This window comes from Drosophila virilis, chromosome 5 (assembly GCF_030788295.1).
Source record: "Drosophila virilis strain 15010-1051.87 chromosome 5, Dvir_AGI_RSII-ME, whole genome shotgun sequence".
Taxonomy (NCBI): domain Eukaryota; kingdom Metazoa; phylum Arthropoda; class Insecta; order Diptera; family Drosophilidae; genus Drosophila; species Drosophila virilis.
Window position 1 is genome coordinate 26,373,770 of NC_091547.1, and position 17,539 is coordinate 26,391,308.

The following is a 17,539-nucleotide window of genomic DNA, read 5'->3' on the forward strand; positions in this document are numbered from 1 at the left end:
CTTATCTCCCCACCTCCATCTGCTTCCCTCTATTTCTTTAGCGGCAATATCTACCACTGCCTTAATTGCATCGACCGTAGACCTTGCATTGCGAAATCCGTATTGCTGTGTGGACAGGGCCTCTTTGTCTTCGACGACACTAGGAAATCGCTCATAAACAATCGTCTCCAGTACCTTTCCCACCGTGTCCAGTAGGCAGATTGGCCTGTATCTCTACTACTCTTGAGGTCTCGCTTGGCTGCACGCAGGTGTTCCAGCCTAGATGCAAAGTCTGGGTGGCCTCGGATACGCTGAGAGCGCCTTCTAGCACGCAGGCAGGCCTTCCTTAGATCGCTGATTTGCTCATTCTACCAGTAGCAAGGTACTCCTCTTTTGTTTGGCATCCTCCTGGGCACGGATAAGTCGCACGCATCCGAGATGTTTTCCATGAGCTGCCACACCATGTCATTTGCTAACTCCGTGGCCCAAGTCCATTGAGCATGACGTAAGAAGTCTGTGTAGGTTTCCTCGTCTAGGCCGTTGTCCTTCCATTTGGGGCCTGTTGTTTTGGGCTGCTGTTTTCTCCGTCCTTTCCCGTGGATTTCGAAATGCACTGCTCGGTGGTCGCTGAATGTGAATTCATTACTGACTTTCCATGTAGTTAGCCTATACAGTGAGCTGCTGAGCAGGGTAAGGTCTATAATAGAGCCTCTACCGGCCTTGCAGTACGTGAGCTCCTGCCCGTCGTTTGCAAGGCCCAAGTCGAGTGCCGCGAACTCTTCTAGCAGGGTGGTCGCTCTCGCGTTAGTTTCCTTGCTTCCCCATTCCACGGCCCAGGCGTTAAAGTCTCCGGCTATGACGAGAGGATCTCTATAGCGAGCGTCCTCTGAAATTTCTTCCAGCATGGTCTGAAATTGCCGCAGTTCCCAGCTTGGGGTGCGTAGCAACTGTGAACGGTGATTCCATTAATTTTTGCTCTCACGAATCCGTCGTTTGCTGCTCTGACCTCCTGGACCGGTGATTTGAGAGACCAAATGACCGCTTTTCCACATTTACTTGCCACCCAGCCACTTTCAGCGATAGTCTTGTATGGCTCGCAGATTATTGCGACGTCCGTATTTCTCTCCCGTATTGATTGTGTCAGTAGAGCCTGAGCAGCCTCGCAGTGGTTGAGGTTCAGCTGTGTCCACTTCAGTCGGCATTCCTTTCCTTACAGCATGCACTGTGGCTCTTGTTTGCAGCCCTTAGCCAGATGGTCCTTTCCCCGCATCGTCGGCACATTCGATCTGTCCAGATCACTTTTGCAGTGTCTCGCTAGATGTCCAAACTCGAGGCATCTGAAACATCTGGTGATGTTTATCCGTTCGCGGATTCTTGAGTTGACTCAGCCTACTTTCAGGAAACCTACTGAAAGGGCCTTTTTCGCGCTTCCCGCTGGCAGATTTATCGTCGCCGTCTGTGTTTGGCCGTACGCCTTTCGGAGACTGATATTTTCTGGGGAAATGTCCAGTGTTTGGATTTGACCCCTCAGCGCCTCGGCCTGTCGGCCAGATTTCACTCCGCTTACTGAGATGCTAGAATACTGTCAGCCGTCAGCACAGGGGTCGTCTTGTCGTGTAGAGTTGTCCAGAGTGTGCAACTTAAGACGTTACTGGTCTCAATGTTAGTCGCCTTCTCGTATTAGCTAGGCGCATCACGGGTGTGCAGCGCCTACCCAGGGGATACCTGGCCACTGCCGGAGGTCACAAGTTGCTTTAATTGCCCAGGAACGGAATCGATCTGGCCATTGCCAGGTTAATAGCAGTCAGAATCTTTTCGCTTACTAGAGGGACCTCTCCGAGCAATTACATCACCGTATCATTTCAGTCATCATTTCGTACGAGGCGACAAGCAATGAGAAGCTGTGGTAGTATTCTGTGGGTCGCTTGCCACACGGTTGATGTGTGTGTGTGTGTGTGTGTGTGTGTGTGTGTCTGTGTGTGTCTGTGTGTGTGTGTCTGTGTGTGTGTGTGTACGTGTGTGTGTGTATGTGTTTTTTTTTTGTATTATGTTTATTTGCACAAATATAAGGATATAAATAATAAATAATTTATGCTAAGGATGTACATAGTAAGGGGGGGTACGTGGTGAATTAGGTAGCGTAGATTGCCTGCGGATCGGCCGCAAAGCTTCACAGGCATGTTTTTGCTACCTAAACTTTCTCCGCTCTCCGTCTATTGCGCTCAACTCTCCTGAGTTCCAGCATCACTTCTGCTGCAAAGTGCAGGTTGCTTCCCAACTTTGTACGTTCTCCAACATGTTCCAACATGTTCCTGACCAAGTTGTCCACCGTGATAGGTCTCCCCAAGCTGTCCTCCAGTTCCTGCCTGTTCGCTGAGAACCTTCCACATTCAAATATGATGTCTAGAACTAAGCCCATCTTTTCGAGCGTGCCTCTCACTACCGATTTATTTTACGAGTGGCAGTTAATAACGCGTCCGCACTCTATCAAACGACGTAGTCGTGTCGTATGTGTGTGTGTGTGTTTTTTTTTTTTTTTTTTTTTGCTTACGGCACGGAGGTGAAAATCTCCGTATGCACGATTTGCTGATTCCGTCAGCACCTACGTACTAAACTCACCCCCCACTTACACACCACATTTGCCGCGGGATCAGCGCAAAGTATTACTTCGCGGGGATGGGTTGCCTATTTTAGGCAGTATCCATTAGTCGTCGCTCCTTTTCGCATCGTCTCAGATCCCTCTAGATGCCTATTATGAGCTGACTTATATTTCTCCACTTGTCCTCTCCTTCCAGCATGAACGATCCCAGTCCCTACCGGTGGAGGTACAGAGCCTACTACCTCTCTGTACCTTGAGCATTGGTACAGCACGTGTTCCGGGTCTTCGTCCGGATTTGGGCAGTTCGGACACTCTGGAGAGTCCTCATGCCTGAACCTATGGAGATACTTCCTATACCCGCCGTGTCCAGTGAAAAACTGTGTTAGGTGGAAGTTCATTTCGCCATTCTGCTCCTAATCCATTGCTCCAGATTGGGGATCAGCTTATGTGTCCATATCCCCTTGTTTGCCGTGTTCCATCTCTCCTGCCAAGTTGCCATTGATTGAGACGGCGTCTCCCGTGGATATTCGGAACATGTAAATGTTCTCCATTTCCTTGGCCAGTATATCTACTGGCAGCTTTCCTGCCAATACTGTGGCGTCCGACACCGTCCGGAATCCAGAAATGGTGCGCAAAGCACTGAGCCTATAGGGGATTGACATCTTCCTCCGGAGGCCTTTCTGGCTTGCAACCGCTGAAGCCCATATCGGTGCAGCATAGAGCAGCACGGAGGCTACAACTCTCTCCTCCTATGTTGGGTAGCATCCTCGAAAGGGCCGCCTGCATTTTGGCTGCTTTCTGGCGAACGTAATCTACGTGCGGTCGAAAGCTAAGCCTACTGTCTAACATCACCCTACTAACGCTGTCTACCTGAAATCTAGCAAACTCGACTATTTTGTGGATTGTGATGAGGACCGCCTCTGTTTTATAGCCTGCCAGCTCCAGGCTAGCGCCACGCATCCAGCTGGCCACGATTCTTATGGGTTCATTTGCAGCCGCTTCCACGTCTTCTATTTCTTTGCCCACCACTACTAGAGCTAGGTCATCTGCGAACCCTATGATTCTGCATCCCTGGGTCAATTGCACTCTGAGCACCTCGTCGTACATTATGTTCCACCGGAGTGGTCCCAGGACCGACCCTGTGGGACCCCTGCTGAGACCGTGTAACTCCTAGCACCGTCATCCGTATCATAACTCAATACCCGATCGGACAGGTAGTTGGATATTATACGGAAAGCGGAGGACGGTATCCCTATTCGGTCTAGGGCTTCCCGTATACGAGACCAGCATGCTGAGTTAAAGGCATCGCGGATGTCCAACGTTATCATCGCGCAAGTCTTCTTATCTCCCCACCTCCATCTGCTTCCCTCTATTTCTTTAGCGGCAATATCTACCACCGCCTTAATTGCATCGACCGTAGACCTTGCATTGCGAAATCCGTATTGCTGTTTGGACAGGGCCTCTTTGTCTTCGACGACACTAGGAAATCGCTCATATACAATCGTCTCCAGTACCTTTCCCACCGTGTCCAGTAGGCAGATTGGGCTGTATCTCTACTACTCTTGAGGTCTCGCTTGGCTGCACGCAGGTGTTCCAGCCTAGATGCAAAGTCTGGGTGGCCTCGGACACGCTGAGACTGCCTTCTAGCACGCAGGCAGGCCTTCCTTAGATCGCTGATTTGCTCATTCTACCAGTAGCAAGGTACTCCTCTTTTGTTTGGCATCCTCCTGGGCACGGATAAGTCGCACGCATCCGAGATGTTTTCCATGAGCTGCCACACCATGTCATTTGCTAACTCCGTGGCCCAAGTCCATTGAGCATGACGTAAGAAGTCTGTGGTTTCCTCGTCTAGGCCGTTGTCCTTCCATTTGGGGCCTGTTGTTTTGGGCTGCTGTTTTCTCCGTCCTTTCCCGTGGATTTCGAAATGCACTGCTCGGTGGTCGCTGAATGTGAATTCATTACTGACATTCCATGTAGTTAGCCTATACAGTGAGCTGCTGAGCAGGGTAAGGTCTATAATAGAGCCTCTACCGGCCTTGCAGTACGTGAGCTCCTGCCCGTCGTTTGCAAGGCCCAAGTCGAGTGCCGCGAACTCTTCTAGCAGGGTGGTCGCTCTCGCGTTAGTTTCCTTGCTTCCCCATTCCACGGCCCAGGCGTTAAAGTCTCCGGCTATGTCGAGAGGATCTCTATAGCGAGCGTCTTCTGAAATTTCTTCCAGCATGGTCTGAAATTGCCGCAGTTCCCAGCTTGGGGTGCGTAGCAACTGTGAACGGTGATTCCATTAATTTTTGCTCTCACGAATCCGTCGTTTGCTGCTCTGACCTCCTGGACCGGTGATTTGAGAGACCAAATGACCGCTTTTCCACATTTACTTGCCACCCAGCCACTTCCAGCGATAGTCTTGTATGGCTCGCAGATTATTGCGACGTCCGTATTTCTCTCCCGTATTGATTGTGTCAGTAGAGCCTGAGCAGCCTCGCAGTGGTTGAGGTTCAGCTGTGTCCACTTCAGTCGGCATTCCTTTCCTTACAGCATGCACTGTGGCTCTTGTTTGCAGCCCTTAGCCAGATGGTCCTTTCCCCGCATCGTCGGCACATTCGATCTGTCCAGATCACTCTTGCAGTGTCTCGCTAGATGTCCAAACTCGAGGCATCTGAAACATCTGGTGATGTTTATCCGTTCGCGGATTCTTGAGTTGACTCAGCCTACTTTCAGGAAACCTACTGAAAGGGCCTTTTTCGCGCTTCCCGCTGGCAGATTTATCGTCGCCGTCTGTGTTTGGCCGTACGCCTTTCGGAGACTGATATTTTCTGGGGAAATGTCCAGTGTTTGGATTTGACCCCTCAGCGCCTCGGCCTGTCGGCCAGATTTCACTCCGCTTACTGAGATGCTAGAATACTGTCAGCCGTCAGCACAGGGGTCGTCTTGTCGTGTAGAGTTGTCCAGAGTGTGCAACTTAAGACGTTACTGGTCTCAATGTTAGTCGCCTTCTCGTATTAGCTAGGCGCATCACGGGTGTGCAGCGCCTACCCAGGGGATACCTGGCCACTGCCGAAGGTCACAAGTTGCTTTAATTGCCCAGGAACGGAATCGATCTGGCCATTGCCAGGTTAATAGCAGTCAGAATCTTTTCGCTTACTAGAGGGACCTCTCCGAGCAATTACATCACCGTATCATTTCAGTCATCATTTCGTACGAGGCGACAAGCAATGACAAGCTGTGGTAGTATTCTGTGGGTCGCTTGCCACACGGTTGATGTGTGTGTGTGTGTGTGTGTGTGTGTGTGTGTCTGTGTGTGTCTGTGTGTGTGTGTGTGTGTGTGTGTGTACGTGTGTGTGTGTATGTGTTTTTTTTTTGTATTATGTTTATTTGCACAAATATAAGGATATAAATAATAAATAATTTATGCTAAGGATGTACATAGTAAGGGGGGGTACGTGGTGAATTAGGTAGCGTAGATTGCCTGCGGATCGGCCGCAAAGCTTCACAGGCATGTTTTTGCTACCTAAACTTCCTCCGCTCTCCGTGTATTGCGCTCAACTCTCCTGAGTTCCAGCATCACTTCTGCTGCAAAGTGCAGGTTGCTTCCCAACTTTGTACGTTCTCCAAAATGTTCCAACATGTTCCTGACCAAGTTGTCCACCGTGATAGGTCTCCCCAAGCTGTCCTCCAGTTCCTGCCTGTTCGCTGAGAACCTTCCACATTCAAATATGATGTCTAGAACTAAGCCCATCTTTTCGAGCGTGCCTCTCACTACCGATTTGTTTATTTTACGAGTGGCAGTTAATAACGCGTCCGCACTCTATCAAACGACGTAGTCGTGTCGTATGTGTGTGTGTGTGTTTTTTTTTTTTTTTTTTTTTCTGCTCACGGCACGGAGGTGAAAATCTCCGTATGCACGATTTGCTGATTCCGTCAGCACCTACGTACTAAACTCACCCCCCACTTACACACCACATTTGCCGCGGGATCACCGCAAAGTATTACTTCGCGGGGATGGGTTGCCTATTTTAGGCAGTATCCATTAGTCGTCGCTCCTTTTCGCATCGTCTCAGATCCCTCTAGATGCCTATTATGAGCTGACTTATATTTCTCCACTTGTCCTCTCCTTCCAGCATGAACGCTCCCAGTCCCTACCGGTGGAGGTACAGAGCCTACTACCTCTCTGTACCTTGAGCATTGGTACAGCACGTGTTCCGGGTCTTCGTCCGGATTTGGGCAGTTCGGACACTCTGGAGAGTCCTCATGCCTGAACCTATGGAGATACTTCCTATACCCACCGTGTCCAGTGAAAAACTGTGTTAGGTGGAAGTTCATTTCGCCATTCTGCTCCTAATCCATTGCTCCAGATTGGGGATCAGCTTATGTGTCCATATCCCCTTGTTTGCCGTGTTCCATCTCTCCTGCCAAATTGCCATTGATTGAGACGGCGTCTCCCGTGGATATTCGGAACATGTAAATGTTCTCCATTTCCTTGGCCAGTATATCTACTGGCAGCTTTCCTGCCAATACTGTGGCGTCCGACACCGTCCGGAATCCAGAAATGGTGCGCAAAGCACTGAGCCTATAGGGGATTGACATCTTCCTCCGGAGGCCTTTCTGGCTTGCAACCGCTGAAGCCCATATCGGTGCAGCATAGAGCAGCACGGAGGCTACAACTCTCTCCTCCTATGTTGGGTAGCATCCTCGAAAGGGCCGCCTGCATTTTGGCTGCTTTCTGGCGAACGTAATCTACGTGCGGTCGAAAGCTAAGCCTACTGTCTAACATCACCCTACTAACGCTGTCTACCTGAAATCTAGCAAACTCGACTATTTTGTGGATTGTGATGAGGACCGCCTCTGTTTTATAGCCTGCCAGCTCCAGGCTAGCGCCACGCATCCAGCTGGCCACGATTCTTATGGGTTCATTTGCAGCCGCTTCCACGTCTTCTATTTCTTTGCCCACCACTACTAGAGCTAGGTCATCTGCGAACCCTATGATTCTGCATCCCTGGGTCAATTGCACTCTGAGCACCTCGTCGTACATTATGTTCCACCGGAGTGGTCCCAGGACCGACCCTGTGGGACCCCTGCTGAGACCGTGTAACTCCTAGCACCGTCATCCGTATCATAACTCAATACCCGATCGGACAGGTAGTTGGATATTATACGGAAAGCGGAGGACGGTATCCCTATTCGGTCTAGGGCTTCCCGTATACGAGACCAGCATGCTGAGTTAAAGGCATTGCGGATGTCCAACGTAATCATCGCGCAAGTCTTCTTATCTCCCCACCTCCATCTGCTTCCCTCTATTTCTTTAGCGGCAATATCTACCACCGCCTTAATTGCATCGACCGTAGACCTTGCATTGCGAAATCCGTATTGCTGTTTGGACAGGGCCTCTTTGTCTTCGACGACACTAGGAAATCGCTCATATACAATCGTCTCCAGTACCTTTCCCACCGTGTCCAGTAGACAGATTGGGCTGTATCTCTACTACTCTTGAGGTCTCGCTTGGCTGCACGCAGGTGTTCCAGCCTAGATGCAAAGTCTGGGTGGCCTCGGACACGCTGAGAGCGCCTTCCAGCAGGCAGGCAGGCCTTCCTTAGATCGCTGATTTGCTCATTCTACCAGTAGCAAGGTACTCCTCTTTTGTTTGGCATCCTCCTGGGCACGGATAAGTCGCACGCATCCGAGATATTTTCCATGAGCTGCCACACCATGTCATTTGCTAACTCCGTGGCCCAAGTCCATTGCGCATGACGTAAGAAGTCTGTGTAGGTTTCCTCGTCTAGGCCGTTGTCCTTCCATTTGGGGCCTGTTGTTTTGGGCTGCTGTTTTCTCCGTCCTTTTCCGTGGATTTCGAAATGCACTGCTCGGTGGTCGCTGTATGTGAATTTATTACTGACTTTCCATGTAGTTAGCCTATACAGTGAGCTGCTGAGCAGGGTAAGGTCTATAATAGAGCCTCTACCGGCCTTGCAGTACGTGAGTTCCTGCCCGTCGTTTGCAAGGCCCAAGTCGAGTGCCGCGAACTCTTCTACCAGGGTGGTCGCTCTCGCGTTAGTTTTCTTGCTTCCCCATTCCACGGCCCAGGCGTTAAAGTCTCCGGCTATGACGAGAGGATCTCTATAGCGAGCGTCTTCTGAAATTTCTTCCAGCATGGTCTGAAATTGCCGCAGTTCCCAGCTTGGGGTGCGTAGCAACTGTAAACGGTGATTCCATTAATTTTTGCTCTCACGAATCCGTCGTTTGCTGCTCTGACCTTCTGGACCGGTGATTTGAGAGACCAAATGACCGCTTTTCCACATTTACTTGCCACCCAGCCACTTCCAGCGATAGGCTTGTATGGCTCGCAGATTATTGCGACGTCCGTATTTCTCTCCCGTATTGATTGTGTCAGTAGAGCCTGAGCAGCCTCGCAGTGGTTGAGGTTCAGCTGTGTCCACTTCAGTCGGCATTCCTTTCCTTACAGCATGCACTGTGGCTCTTGTTTGCAGTCCTTAGCCAGATGGTCCTTTCCTCCGCATCGTCGGCACATTCGATCTGTCCAGATCACTTTTGCAGTGTCTCGCTAGATGTCCAAACTCGAGGCATCTGAAACATCTGGTGATGTTTATCCGTTCGCGGATTCTTGAGTTGACCCAGCCTACTTTCAGGAAACCTACTGAAAGGGCCTTTTTCGCGCTTCCCGCTGGCAGATTTATCGTCGCCGTCTGTGTTTGGCCGTACGCCTTTCGGAGACTGATATTTTCTGGGGAAATGTCCAGTGTTTGGATTTGACCCCTCAGCGCCTCGGCCTGTCGGCCAGATTTCACTCCGCTTACTGAGATGCTAGAATACTGTCAGCCGTCAGCACAGGGGTCGTCTTGTCGTGTAGAGTTGTCCAGAGTGTGCAACTTAAGACGTTACTGGTCTCAATGTTAGTCGCCTTCTCGTATTAGCTAGGCGCATCACGGGTGTGCAGCGCCTGCCCAGGGGATACCTGGCCACTGCCGGAGGTCACAAGTTGCTTTAATTGCCCAGGAACGGAATCGATCTGGCCATTGCCAGGATAATAGCAGTCAGAATCTTTTCGCTTACTAGAGGGACCTCTCCGAGCAATTACATCACCGTAATATTTCAGTCGCCTCGTACGACAAGCAATGACAAGCTGTGGTAGTATTCTGTGGGTCGCTTGCCACACGGTTGATGTGTGTGTGTGTGTGTGTGTGTCTGTGTGTGTCTGTGTGTGTGTGTCTGTGTGTGTGTGTGTACGTGTGTGTGTGTATGTGTTTTTTTTTTGTATTATGTTTATTTGCACAAATATAAGGATATAAATAATAAATAATTTATGCTAAGGATGTACATAGTAAGGGGGGGTACGTGGTGAATTAGGTAGCGTAGATTGCCTGCGGATCGGCCGCAAAGCTTCACAGGCATGTTTTTGCTACCTAAACTTCCTCCGCTCTCCGTCTATTGCGCTCAACTCTCCTGAGTTCCAGCATCACTTCTGCTGCAAAGTGCAGGTTGCTTCCCAACTTTGTACGTTCTCCAACATGTTCCAACATGTTCCTGACCAAGTTGTCCACCGTGATAGGTCTCCCCAAGCTGTCCTCCAGTTCCTGCCTGTTCGCTGAGAACCTTCCACATTCAAATATGATGTCTAGAACTAAGCCCATCTTTTCGAGCGTGCCTCTCACTACCGATTTGTTTATTTTTCGAGTGGCAGTTAATAACGCGTCCGCACTCTATCAAACGACGTAGTCGTGTCGTATGTGTGTGTGTGTGTTTTTTTTTTTTTTTTTTTTTTTTTTTGCTTACGGCACGGAGGTGAAAATCTCCGTATGCACGATTTGCTGATTCCGTCAGCACCTACGTACTAAACTCACCCCCCACTTACACACCACATTTGCCGCGGGATCACCGCAAAGTATTACTTCGCGGGGATGGGTTGCCTATTTTAGGCAGTATCCATTAGTCGTCGCTCCTTTTCGCATCGTCTCAGATCCCTCTAGATGCCTATTATGAGCTGACTTATATTTCTCCACTTGTCCTCTCCTTCCAGCATGAACGCTCCCAGTCCCTACCGGTGGAGGTACAGAGCCTACTACCTCTCTGTACCTTGAGCATTGGTACAGCACGTGTTCCGGGTCTTCGTCCGGATTTGGGCAGTTCGGACACTCTGGAGAGTCCTCATACCTGAACCTATGGAGATACTTCCTATACCCGCCGTGTCCAGTGAAAAACTGTGTTAGGTGGAAGTTCATTTCGCCATTCTGCTCCTAATCCATTGCTCCAGATTGGGGATCAGCTTATGTGTCCATATCCCCTTGTTTGCCGTGTTCCATCTCTCCTGCCAAGTTGCCATTGATTGAGACGGCGTCTCCCGTGGATATTCGGAACATGTAAATGTTCTCCATTTCCTTGGCCAGTATATCTACTGGCAGCTTTCCTGCCAATACTGTGGCGTCCGACACCGTCCGGAATCCAGAAATGGTGCGCAAAGCACTGAGCCTATAGGGGATTGACATCTTCCTCCGGAGGCCTTTCTGGCTTGCAACCGCTGAAGCCCATATCGGTGCAGCATAGAGCAGCACGGAGGCTACAACTCTCTCCTCCTATGTTGGGTAGCATCCTCGAAAGGGCCGCCTGCATTTTGGCTGCTTTCTGGCGAACGTAATCTACGTGCGGTCGAAAGCTAAGCCTACTGTCTAACATCACCCTACTAACGCTGTCTACCTGAAATCTAGCAAACTCGACTATTTTGTGGATTGTGATGAGGACCGCCTCTGTTTTATAGCCTGCCAGCTCCAGGCTAGCGCCACGCATCCAGCTGGCCACGATTCTTATGGGTTCATTTGCAGCCGCTTCCACGTCTTCTATTTCTTTGCCCACCACTACTAGAGCTAGGTCATCTGCGAACCCTATGATTCTGCATCCTTGGGTCAATTGCACTCTGAGCACCTCGTCGTACATTATGTTCCACCGGAGTGGTCCCAGGACCGACCCTGTGGGACCCCTGCTGAGACCGTGTAACTCCTAGCACCGTCATCCGTATCATAACTCAATACCCGATCGGACAGGTAGTTGGATATTATACGGAAAGCGGAGGACGGTATCCCTATTCGGTCTAGGGCTTCCCGTATACGAGACCATGCTGAGTTAAAGGCATTGCGGATGTCCAACGTAATCATCGCGCAAGTCTCCTTATCTCCCCACCTCCATCTGCTTCCCTCTATTTCTTTAGCGGCAATATCTACCACCGCCTTAATTGCATCGACCGTAGACCTTGCATTGCGAAATCCGTATTGCTGTTTGGACAGGGCCTCTTTGTCTTCGACGACACTAGGAAATCGCTCATATACAATCGTCTCCAGTACCTTTCCCACCGTGTCCAGTAGGCAGATTGGGCTGTATCTCTACTACTCTTGAGGTCTCGCTTGGCTGCACGCAGGTGTTCCAGCCTAGATGCAAAGTCTGGGTGGCCTGGGACACGCTGAGAGCGCCTTCTAGCACGCAGGCAGGCCTTCCTTAGATCGCTGATTTGCTCATTCTACCAGTAGCAAGGTACTCCTCTTTTGTTTGGCATCCTCCTGGGCACGGATAAGTCGCACGCATCCGAGATGTTTTCCATGAGCTGCCACACCATGTCATTTGCTAACTCCGTGGCCCAAGTCCATTGCGCATGACGTAAGAAGTCTGTGTAGGTTTCCTCGTCTAGGCCGTTGTCCTTCCATTTGGGGCCTGTTGTTTTGGGCTGCTGTTTTCTCCGTCCTTTTCCGTGGATTTCGAAATGCACTGCTTGGTGGTCGCTGTATGTGAATTTATTACTGACTTTCCATGTAGTTAGCCTATACAGTGAGCTGCTGAGCAGGGTAAGGTCTATTATAGAGCCTCTACCGGCCTTGCAGTACGTGAGCTCCTGCCCGTCGTTTGCAAGGCCCAAGTCGAGTGCCGCGAACTCTTCTACCAGGGTGGTCGCTCTCGCGTTAGTTTCCTTGCTTCCCCATTCCACGGCCCAGGCGTTAAAGTCTCCGGCTATGACGAGAGGATCTCTATAGCGAGCGTCTTCTGAAATTTCTTCCAGCATGGTCTGAAATTGCCGCAGTTCCCAGCTTGGAGTGCGTAGCAACTGTAAACGGTGATTCCATTAATTTTTGCTCTCACGAATCCGTCGTTTGCTGCTCTGACCTTCTGGACCGGTGATTTGAGAGACCAAATGACCGCTTTTCCACATTTACTTGCCACCCAGCCACTTCCAGCGATAGGCTTGTATGGGTCGCAGATTATTACGACGTCCGTATTTCTCTCCCGTATTGATTGTGTCAGTAGAGCCTGAGCAGCCTCGCAGTGGTTGAGGTTCAGCTGTGTCCACTTCAGTCGGCATTCCTTTCCTTACAGCATGCACTGTGGCTCTTGTTTGCAGTCCTTAGCCAGATGGTCCTTTCCTCCGCATCGTCGGCACATTCGATCTGTCCAGATCACTTTTGCAGTGTCTCGCTAGATGTCCAAACTCGAGGCATCTGAAACATCTGGTGATGTTTATCCGTTCGCGGATTCTTGAGTTGACCCAGCCTACTTTCAGGAAACCTACTGAAAGGGCCTTTTTCGCGCTTCCCGCTGGCAGATTTATCGTCGCCGTCTGTGTTTGGCCGTACGCCTTTCGGAGACTTATATTTTCTGGGGAAATGTCCAGTGTTTGGATTTGACCCCTCAGTGCCTCGGCCTGTCGGCCAGATTTCACTCCGCTTACTGAGATGCTAGAATACTGTCAGCCGTCAGCACAGGGGTCGTCTTGTCGTGTAGAGTTGTCCAGAGTGTGCAACTTAAGACGTTACTGGTCTCAGTGTTAGTCGCCTTCTCGTATTAGCTAGGCGCATCACGGGTGTGCAGCGCCTACCCAGGGGATACCTGGCCACTGCCGGAGGTCACAAGTTGCTTTACTTGCCCAGGAACGGAATCGATCTGGCCATTGCCAGGTTAATGGCAGTCAGAATCTTTTCGCTTACTAGAGGGACCTCTCCGAGCAATTACATCACCGTATCATTTCAGTCGCCTCGTACGACAGGCAATGACAAGCTGTGGTAGTATTCTGTGGGTCGCTTGCCACACGGTGTGATGTGTGTCTGTGTGTGTGTGTGTGTGTGTGTGTGTGTGTGTGTGTCTGTGTGTGTGTGTGTACGTGTGTGTGTGTATGTGTTTTTTTTTTGTATTATGTTTATTTGTACAAATATAAGGATATAAATAATAAATAATTTATGCTAAGGATGTACATAGTAAGGGGGGTTACATGGTGAATTAGGTAGCGTAGATTGCCTGCGGATCGGCCGCAAAGCTTCACAGGCATGTTTTTGCTACCTAAACTTCCTCCGCTCTCCGTCTATTGCGCTCAACTCTCCTGAGTTCCAGCATCACTTCTGCTGCAAAGTGCAGGTTGCTTCCCAACTTTGTACGTTCTCCAACATGTTTCAACATGTTCCTGACCAAGTTGTCCACCGTTATAGGTGTCCACAAGCTGTCCTCCAGTTCCTGCCTGTTCGCTGAGAACCTTCCACATTCAAATATGATGTCTAGAACTAAGCCCATCTTTTCGAGCGTGCCTCTTACTACCGATTTGTTTATTTTTCGAGTGGCAGTTAATAACGCGTCCGCACTCTATCAAACGACGTAGTCGTGTCGTATGTGTGTGTGTGTGTTTTTTTTTTTTTTTTTTTTTTTTTTGCTTACGTCACGGAGGTGAAAATCTCCGTATGCACGATTTGCTGATTCCGTCAGCACCTACGTACTAAACTCACCCCCTCACTTACACACCACATTTTCCGCGGGATCACCGCAAAGTATTACTTCGCGGGGATGGGTTGCCTATTTTAGGCAGTATCCATTAGTCGTCGCTCCTTTTCGCATCGTCTCAGATCCCTCTAGATGCCTATTATGAGCTGACCTATATTTCTCCACTTGTCCTCTCCTTCCAGCATGAACCCTCCCAGTCCCTCCGGTGGAGGTACAGAGCCTACTACCTCTCTGTACCTTGAGCATTGGTACAGCACGTGTTCCGGGTCTTCGTCCGGATTTGGGCAGTTCGGACACTCTGGAGAGTCCTCATGCCTGAACCTATGGAGATACTTCCTATACCCGCCGTGTCCAGTGAAAAACTGTGTTAGGTGGAAGTTCATTTCGCCATTCTGCTCCTAATCCATTGCTCCAGATTGGTGATCAGCTTATGTGTCCATATCCCCTTGTTTGCCGTGTTCCATTTCTCCTGCCAAGTTGCCATTGATTGAGACGGCGTCTCCCGTGGATATTCGGAACATGTAAATGTTCTCCATTTCCTTGGCCAGTATATCTACTGGCAGCTTTCCTGCCAATACTGTGGCGTCCGACACCGTCCGGAATCCAGAAATGGTGCGCAAAGCACTGAGCCTATAGGGGATTGACATCTTCCTCCCGAGGCCTTTCTGGCTTGCAACCGCTGAAGCCCATATCGGTGCAGCATAGAGCAGCACGGAGGCTACAACTCTCTCCTCCTATGGTGGGTAGCATCCTCGAAAGGGCCGCCTGCATTTTGGCTGCTTTCTGGCGAACGTAATCTACGTGCGGTCGAAAGCTAAGCCTACTGTCTAACATCACCCTACTAACGCTGTCTACCTGAAATCTAGCAAACTCGACTATTTTGTGAATTGTGATGAGGACCGCTTCTGTTTTATAGCCTGCCAGCTCCAGGCTAGCGCCACGCATCCAGCTGGCCACGATTCTTATGGGATCATTTGCAGCCGCTTCCACGTCTTCTATTTCTTTGCCCACCACTACTAGAGCTAGGTCATCTGCGAACCCTATGATTCTGCATCCCTGGGTCAATTGCACTCTGAGCACCTCGTCGTACATTATGTTCCACCGGAGTGGTCCCAGGACCGACCCTGTGGGACCCCTGCTGAGACCGTGTAACTCCTAGCACCGTCATCCGTATCATAACTCAATACCCGATCGGACAGGTAGTTGGATATTATACGGAAAGCGGAGGACGGTATCCCTATTCGGTCTAGGGCTTCCCGTATACGAGACCAGCATGCTGAGTTAAAGGCATTGTGGATGTCCAACGTAATCATCGCGCAAGTCTCATTATCTCCCCACCTCCATCTGCTTCCCTCTATTTCTTTAGCGGCAATATCTACCACCGCCTTAATTGCAGTGACCGTAAACCTTGCATTGCGAAATCCGTATTGCTGTTTGGACAGGGCCTCTTTGTCTTCGACGGCACTAGGAAATCGCTTATATACAATCCTCTCCAGTACCTTTCCCACCGTGTCCAGTAGGCAGATTGGCCTGTATCTCTACTACTCTTGAGGTCTCGCTTGGCTGCACGCAGGTGTTCCAGCCTAGATGCAAAGTCTGGGTGGCCTCGGACACGCTGAGAGCGCCTTCTAGCACGCAGGCAGGCCTTCCTTAGATCGCTGATTTGCTCATTCTACCAGTAGCAAGGTACTCCCCTTTTGCTTGGCATCCTCCTGGGCACGGATAAGTCGCACGCATCCGAGATGTTTTCCATGATCTGCCACACCATGTCATTTGCTAACTCCGTGGCCCAAGTCCATTGAGCATGACGTAAGAAGTCCGTGTAGGTTTCCTCGTCTAGGCCGTTGTCCTTCCATTTGGGGCCTGTTGTTTTGGGCTGCTGTTTTCTCCGTCCTTTCCCGTGGATTTCGAAATGCACTGCTCGGTGGTCGCTGAATGTGAATTCATTACTGACTTTCCATGTAGTTAGCCTATACAGTGAGCTGCTGAGCAGGGTAAGGTCTATAATAGAGCCTCTACCGGCCTTGCAGTACGTGAGTTCCTGCCCGTCGTTTGCAAGGCCCAAGTCGAGTGCCGCGAACTCTTCTACCAGGGTGGTCGCTCTCGCGTTAGTTTTCTTGCTTCCCCATTCCACGGCCCAGGCGTTAAAGTCTCCGGCTATGACGAGAGGATCTCTATAGCGAGCGTCTTCTGAAATTTCTTCCAGCATGGTCTGAAATTGCCGCAGTTCCCAGCTTGGGGTGCGTAGCAACTGTAAACGGTGATTCCATTAATTTTTGCTCTCACGAATCCGTCGTTTGCTGCTCTGACCTTCTGGACCGGTGATTTGAGAGACCAAATGACCGCTTTTCCACATTTACTTGCCACCCAGCCACTTCCAGCGATAGGCTTGTATGGCTCGCAGATTATTGCGACGTCCGTATTTCTCTCCCGTATTGATTGTGTCAGTAGAGCCTGAGCAGCCTCGCAGTGGTTGAGGTTCAGCTGTGTCCACTTCAGTCGGCATTCCTTTCCTTACAGCATGCACTGTGGCTCTTGTTTGCAGTCCTTAGCCAGATGGTCCTTTCCTCCGCATCGTCGGCACATTCGATCTGTCCAGATCACTTTTGCAGTGTCTCGCTAGATGTCCAAACTCGAGGCATCTGAAACATCTGGTGATGTTTATCCGTTCGCGGATTCTTGAGTTGACCCAGCCTACTTTCAGGAAACCTACTGAAAGGGCCTTTTTCGCGCTTCCCGCTGGCAGATTTATCGTCGCCGTCTGTGTTTGGCCGTACGCCTTTCGGAGACTGATATTTTCTGGGGAAATGTCCAGTGTTTGGATTTGACCCCTCAGCGCCTCGGCCTGTCGGCCAGATTTCACTCCGCTTACTGAGATGCTAGAATACTGTCAGCCGTCAGCACAGGGGTCGTCTTGTCGTGTAGAGTTGTCCAGAGTGTGCAACTTAAGACGTTACTGGTCTCAATGTTAGTCGCCTTCTCGTATTAGCTAGGCGCATCACGGGTGTGCAGCGCCTGCCCAGGGGATACCTGGCCACTGCCGGAGGTCACAAGTTGCTTTAATTGCCCAGGAACGGAATCGATCTGGCCATTGCCAGGATAATAGCAGTCAGAATCTTTTCGCTTACTAGAGGGACCTCTCCGAGCAATTACATCACCGTATCATTTCAGTCGCCTCGTACGACAAGCAATGACAAGCTGTGGTAGTAT

The 17,539-nt window shown here is 50.3% G+C and overlaps 5 protein-coding genes across 5 annotated transcripts; all 5 read right to left on the minus strand.

Moving 5' to 3' along the window:
- Positions 1-347: 347 nt before the first annotated feature.
- On the minus strand, positions 348-884 carry LOC138911346 (uncharacterized). The gene has a single exon (XM_070209919.1). It carries the CDS (start codon positions 882-884, stop codon positions 348-350), a length of 537 nt encoding a protein of 178 aa, XP_070066020.1.
- A 3,381-nt stretch (positions 885-4,265) lies between these two features.
- Positions 4,266-5,096, minus strand: LOC138911347 (uncharacterized). The gene is made up of 2 exons (XM_070209920.1): positions 4,951-5,096; positions 4,266-4,824 (listed from the first exon to the last, which is right to left on the minus strand). The coding sequence occupies exons 1-2, from the start codon at positions 5,094-5,096 to the stop codon at positions 4,266-4,268; spliced, it is 705 nt and encodes a 234-aa protein (XP_070066021.1).
- A 3,088-nt stretch (positions 5,097-8,184) lies between these two features.
- On the minus strand, positions 8,185-9,018 carry LOC138911348 (uncharacterized). Its single transcript, XM_070209921.1, has 2 exons — positions 8,873-9,018; positions 8,185-8,746 (listed from the first exon to the last, which is right to left on the minus strand). The coding sequence occupies exons 1-2, from the start codon at positions 9,016-9,018 to the stop codon at positions 8,185-8,187; spliced, it is 708 nt and encodes a 235-aa protein (XP_070066022.1).
- Positions 9,019-12,092: 3,074 nt separating this feature from the next.
- Positions 12,093-12,926, minus strand: LOC138911349 (uncharacterized). The gene is made up of 2 exons (XM_070209922.1): positions 12,781-12,926; positions 12,093-12,654 (listed from the first exon to the last, which is right to left on the minus strand). Exons 1-2 carry the CDS (start codon positions 12,924-12,926, stop codon positions 12,093-12,095), a joined length of 708 nt encoding a protein of 235 aa, XP_070066023.1.
- A 3,075-nt stretch (positions 12,927-16,001) lies between these two features.
- Positions 16,002-16,835, minus strand: LOC138911350 (uncharacterized). Its single transcript, XM_070209923.1, has 2 exons — positions 16,690-16,835; positions 16,002-16,563 (listed from the first exon to the last, which is right to left on the minus strand). Exons 1-2 carry the CDS (start codon positions 16,833-16,835, stop codon positions 16,002-16,004), a joined length of 708 nt encoding a protein of 235 aa, XP_070066024.1.
- Positions 16,836-17,539: the final 704 nt, after the last annotated feature.

What these genes read in the sequence shown, in the direction of transcription:
- LOC138911350 (XM_070209923.1), bottom strand. Translation starts at nt 16,835, where the DNA reads ATGCCGACTGAAGTGGACACAGCTGAACCTCAACCACTGCGAGGCTGC. An exon ending in TGGAAGTGGCTGGGTGGCAA is followed by an intron (nt 16,564 to 16,689) that starts GTAAATGTGGAA and finishes ACGCACCCCAAG; the next exon opens with CTGGGAACTGCGGCAATTTC.
- LOC138911346 (XM_070209919.1), bottom strand. Translation starts at nt 884, where the DNA reads ATGCTGGAAGAAATTTCAGAGGACGCTCGCTATAGAGATCCTCTCGTC.
- LOC138911349 (XM_070209922.1), bottom strand. Translation starts at nt 12,926, where the DNA reads ATGCCGACTGAAGTGGACACAGCTGAACCTCAACCACTGCGAGGCTGC. An exon ending in TGGAAGTGGCTGGGTGGCAA is followed by an intron (nt 12,655 to 12,780) that starts GTAAATGTGGAA and finishes ACGCACTCCAAG; the next exon opens with CTGGGAACTGCGGCAATTTC.
- LOC138911347 (XM_070209920.1), bottom strand. Translation starts at nt 5,096, where the DNA reads ATGCCGACTGAAGTGGACACAGCTGAACCTCAACCACTGCGAGGCTGC. An exon ending in TGGAAGTGGCTGGGTGGCAA is followed by an intron (nt 4,825 to 4,950) that starts GTAAATGTGGAA and finishes ACGCACCCCAAG; the next exon opens with CTGGGAACTGCGGCAATTTC.
- LOC138911348 (XM_070209921.1), bottom strand. Translation starts at nt 9,018, where the DNA reads ATGCCGACTGAAGTGGACACAGCTGAACCTCAACCACTGCGAGGCTGC. An exon ending in TGGAAGTGGCTGGGTGGCAA is followed by an intron (nt 8,747 to 8,872) that starts GTAAATGTGGAA and finishes ACGCACCCCAAG; the next exon opens with CTGGGAACTGCGGCAATTTC.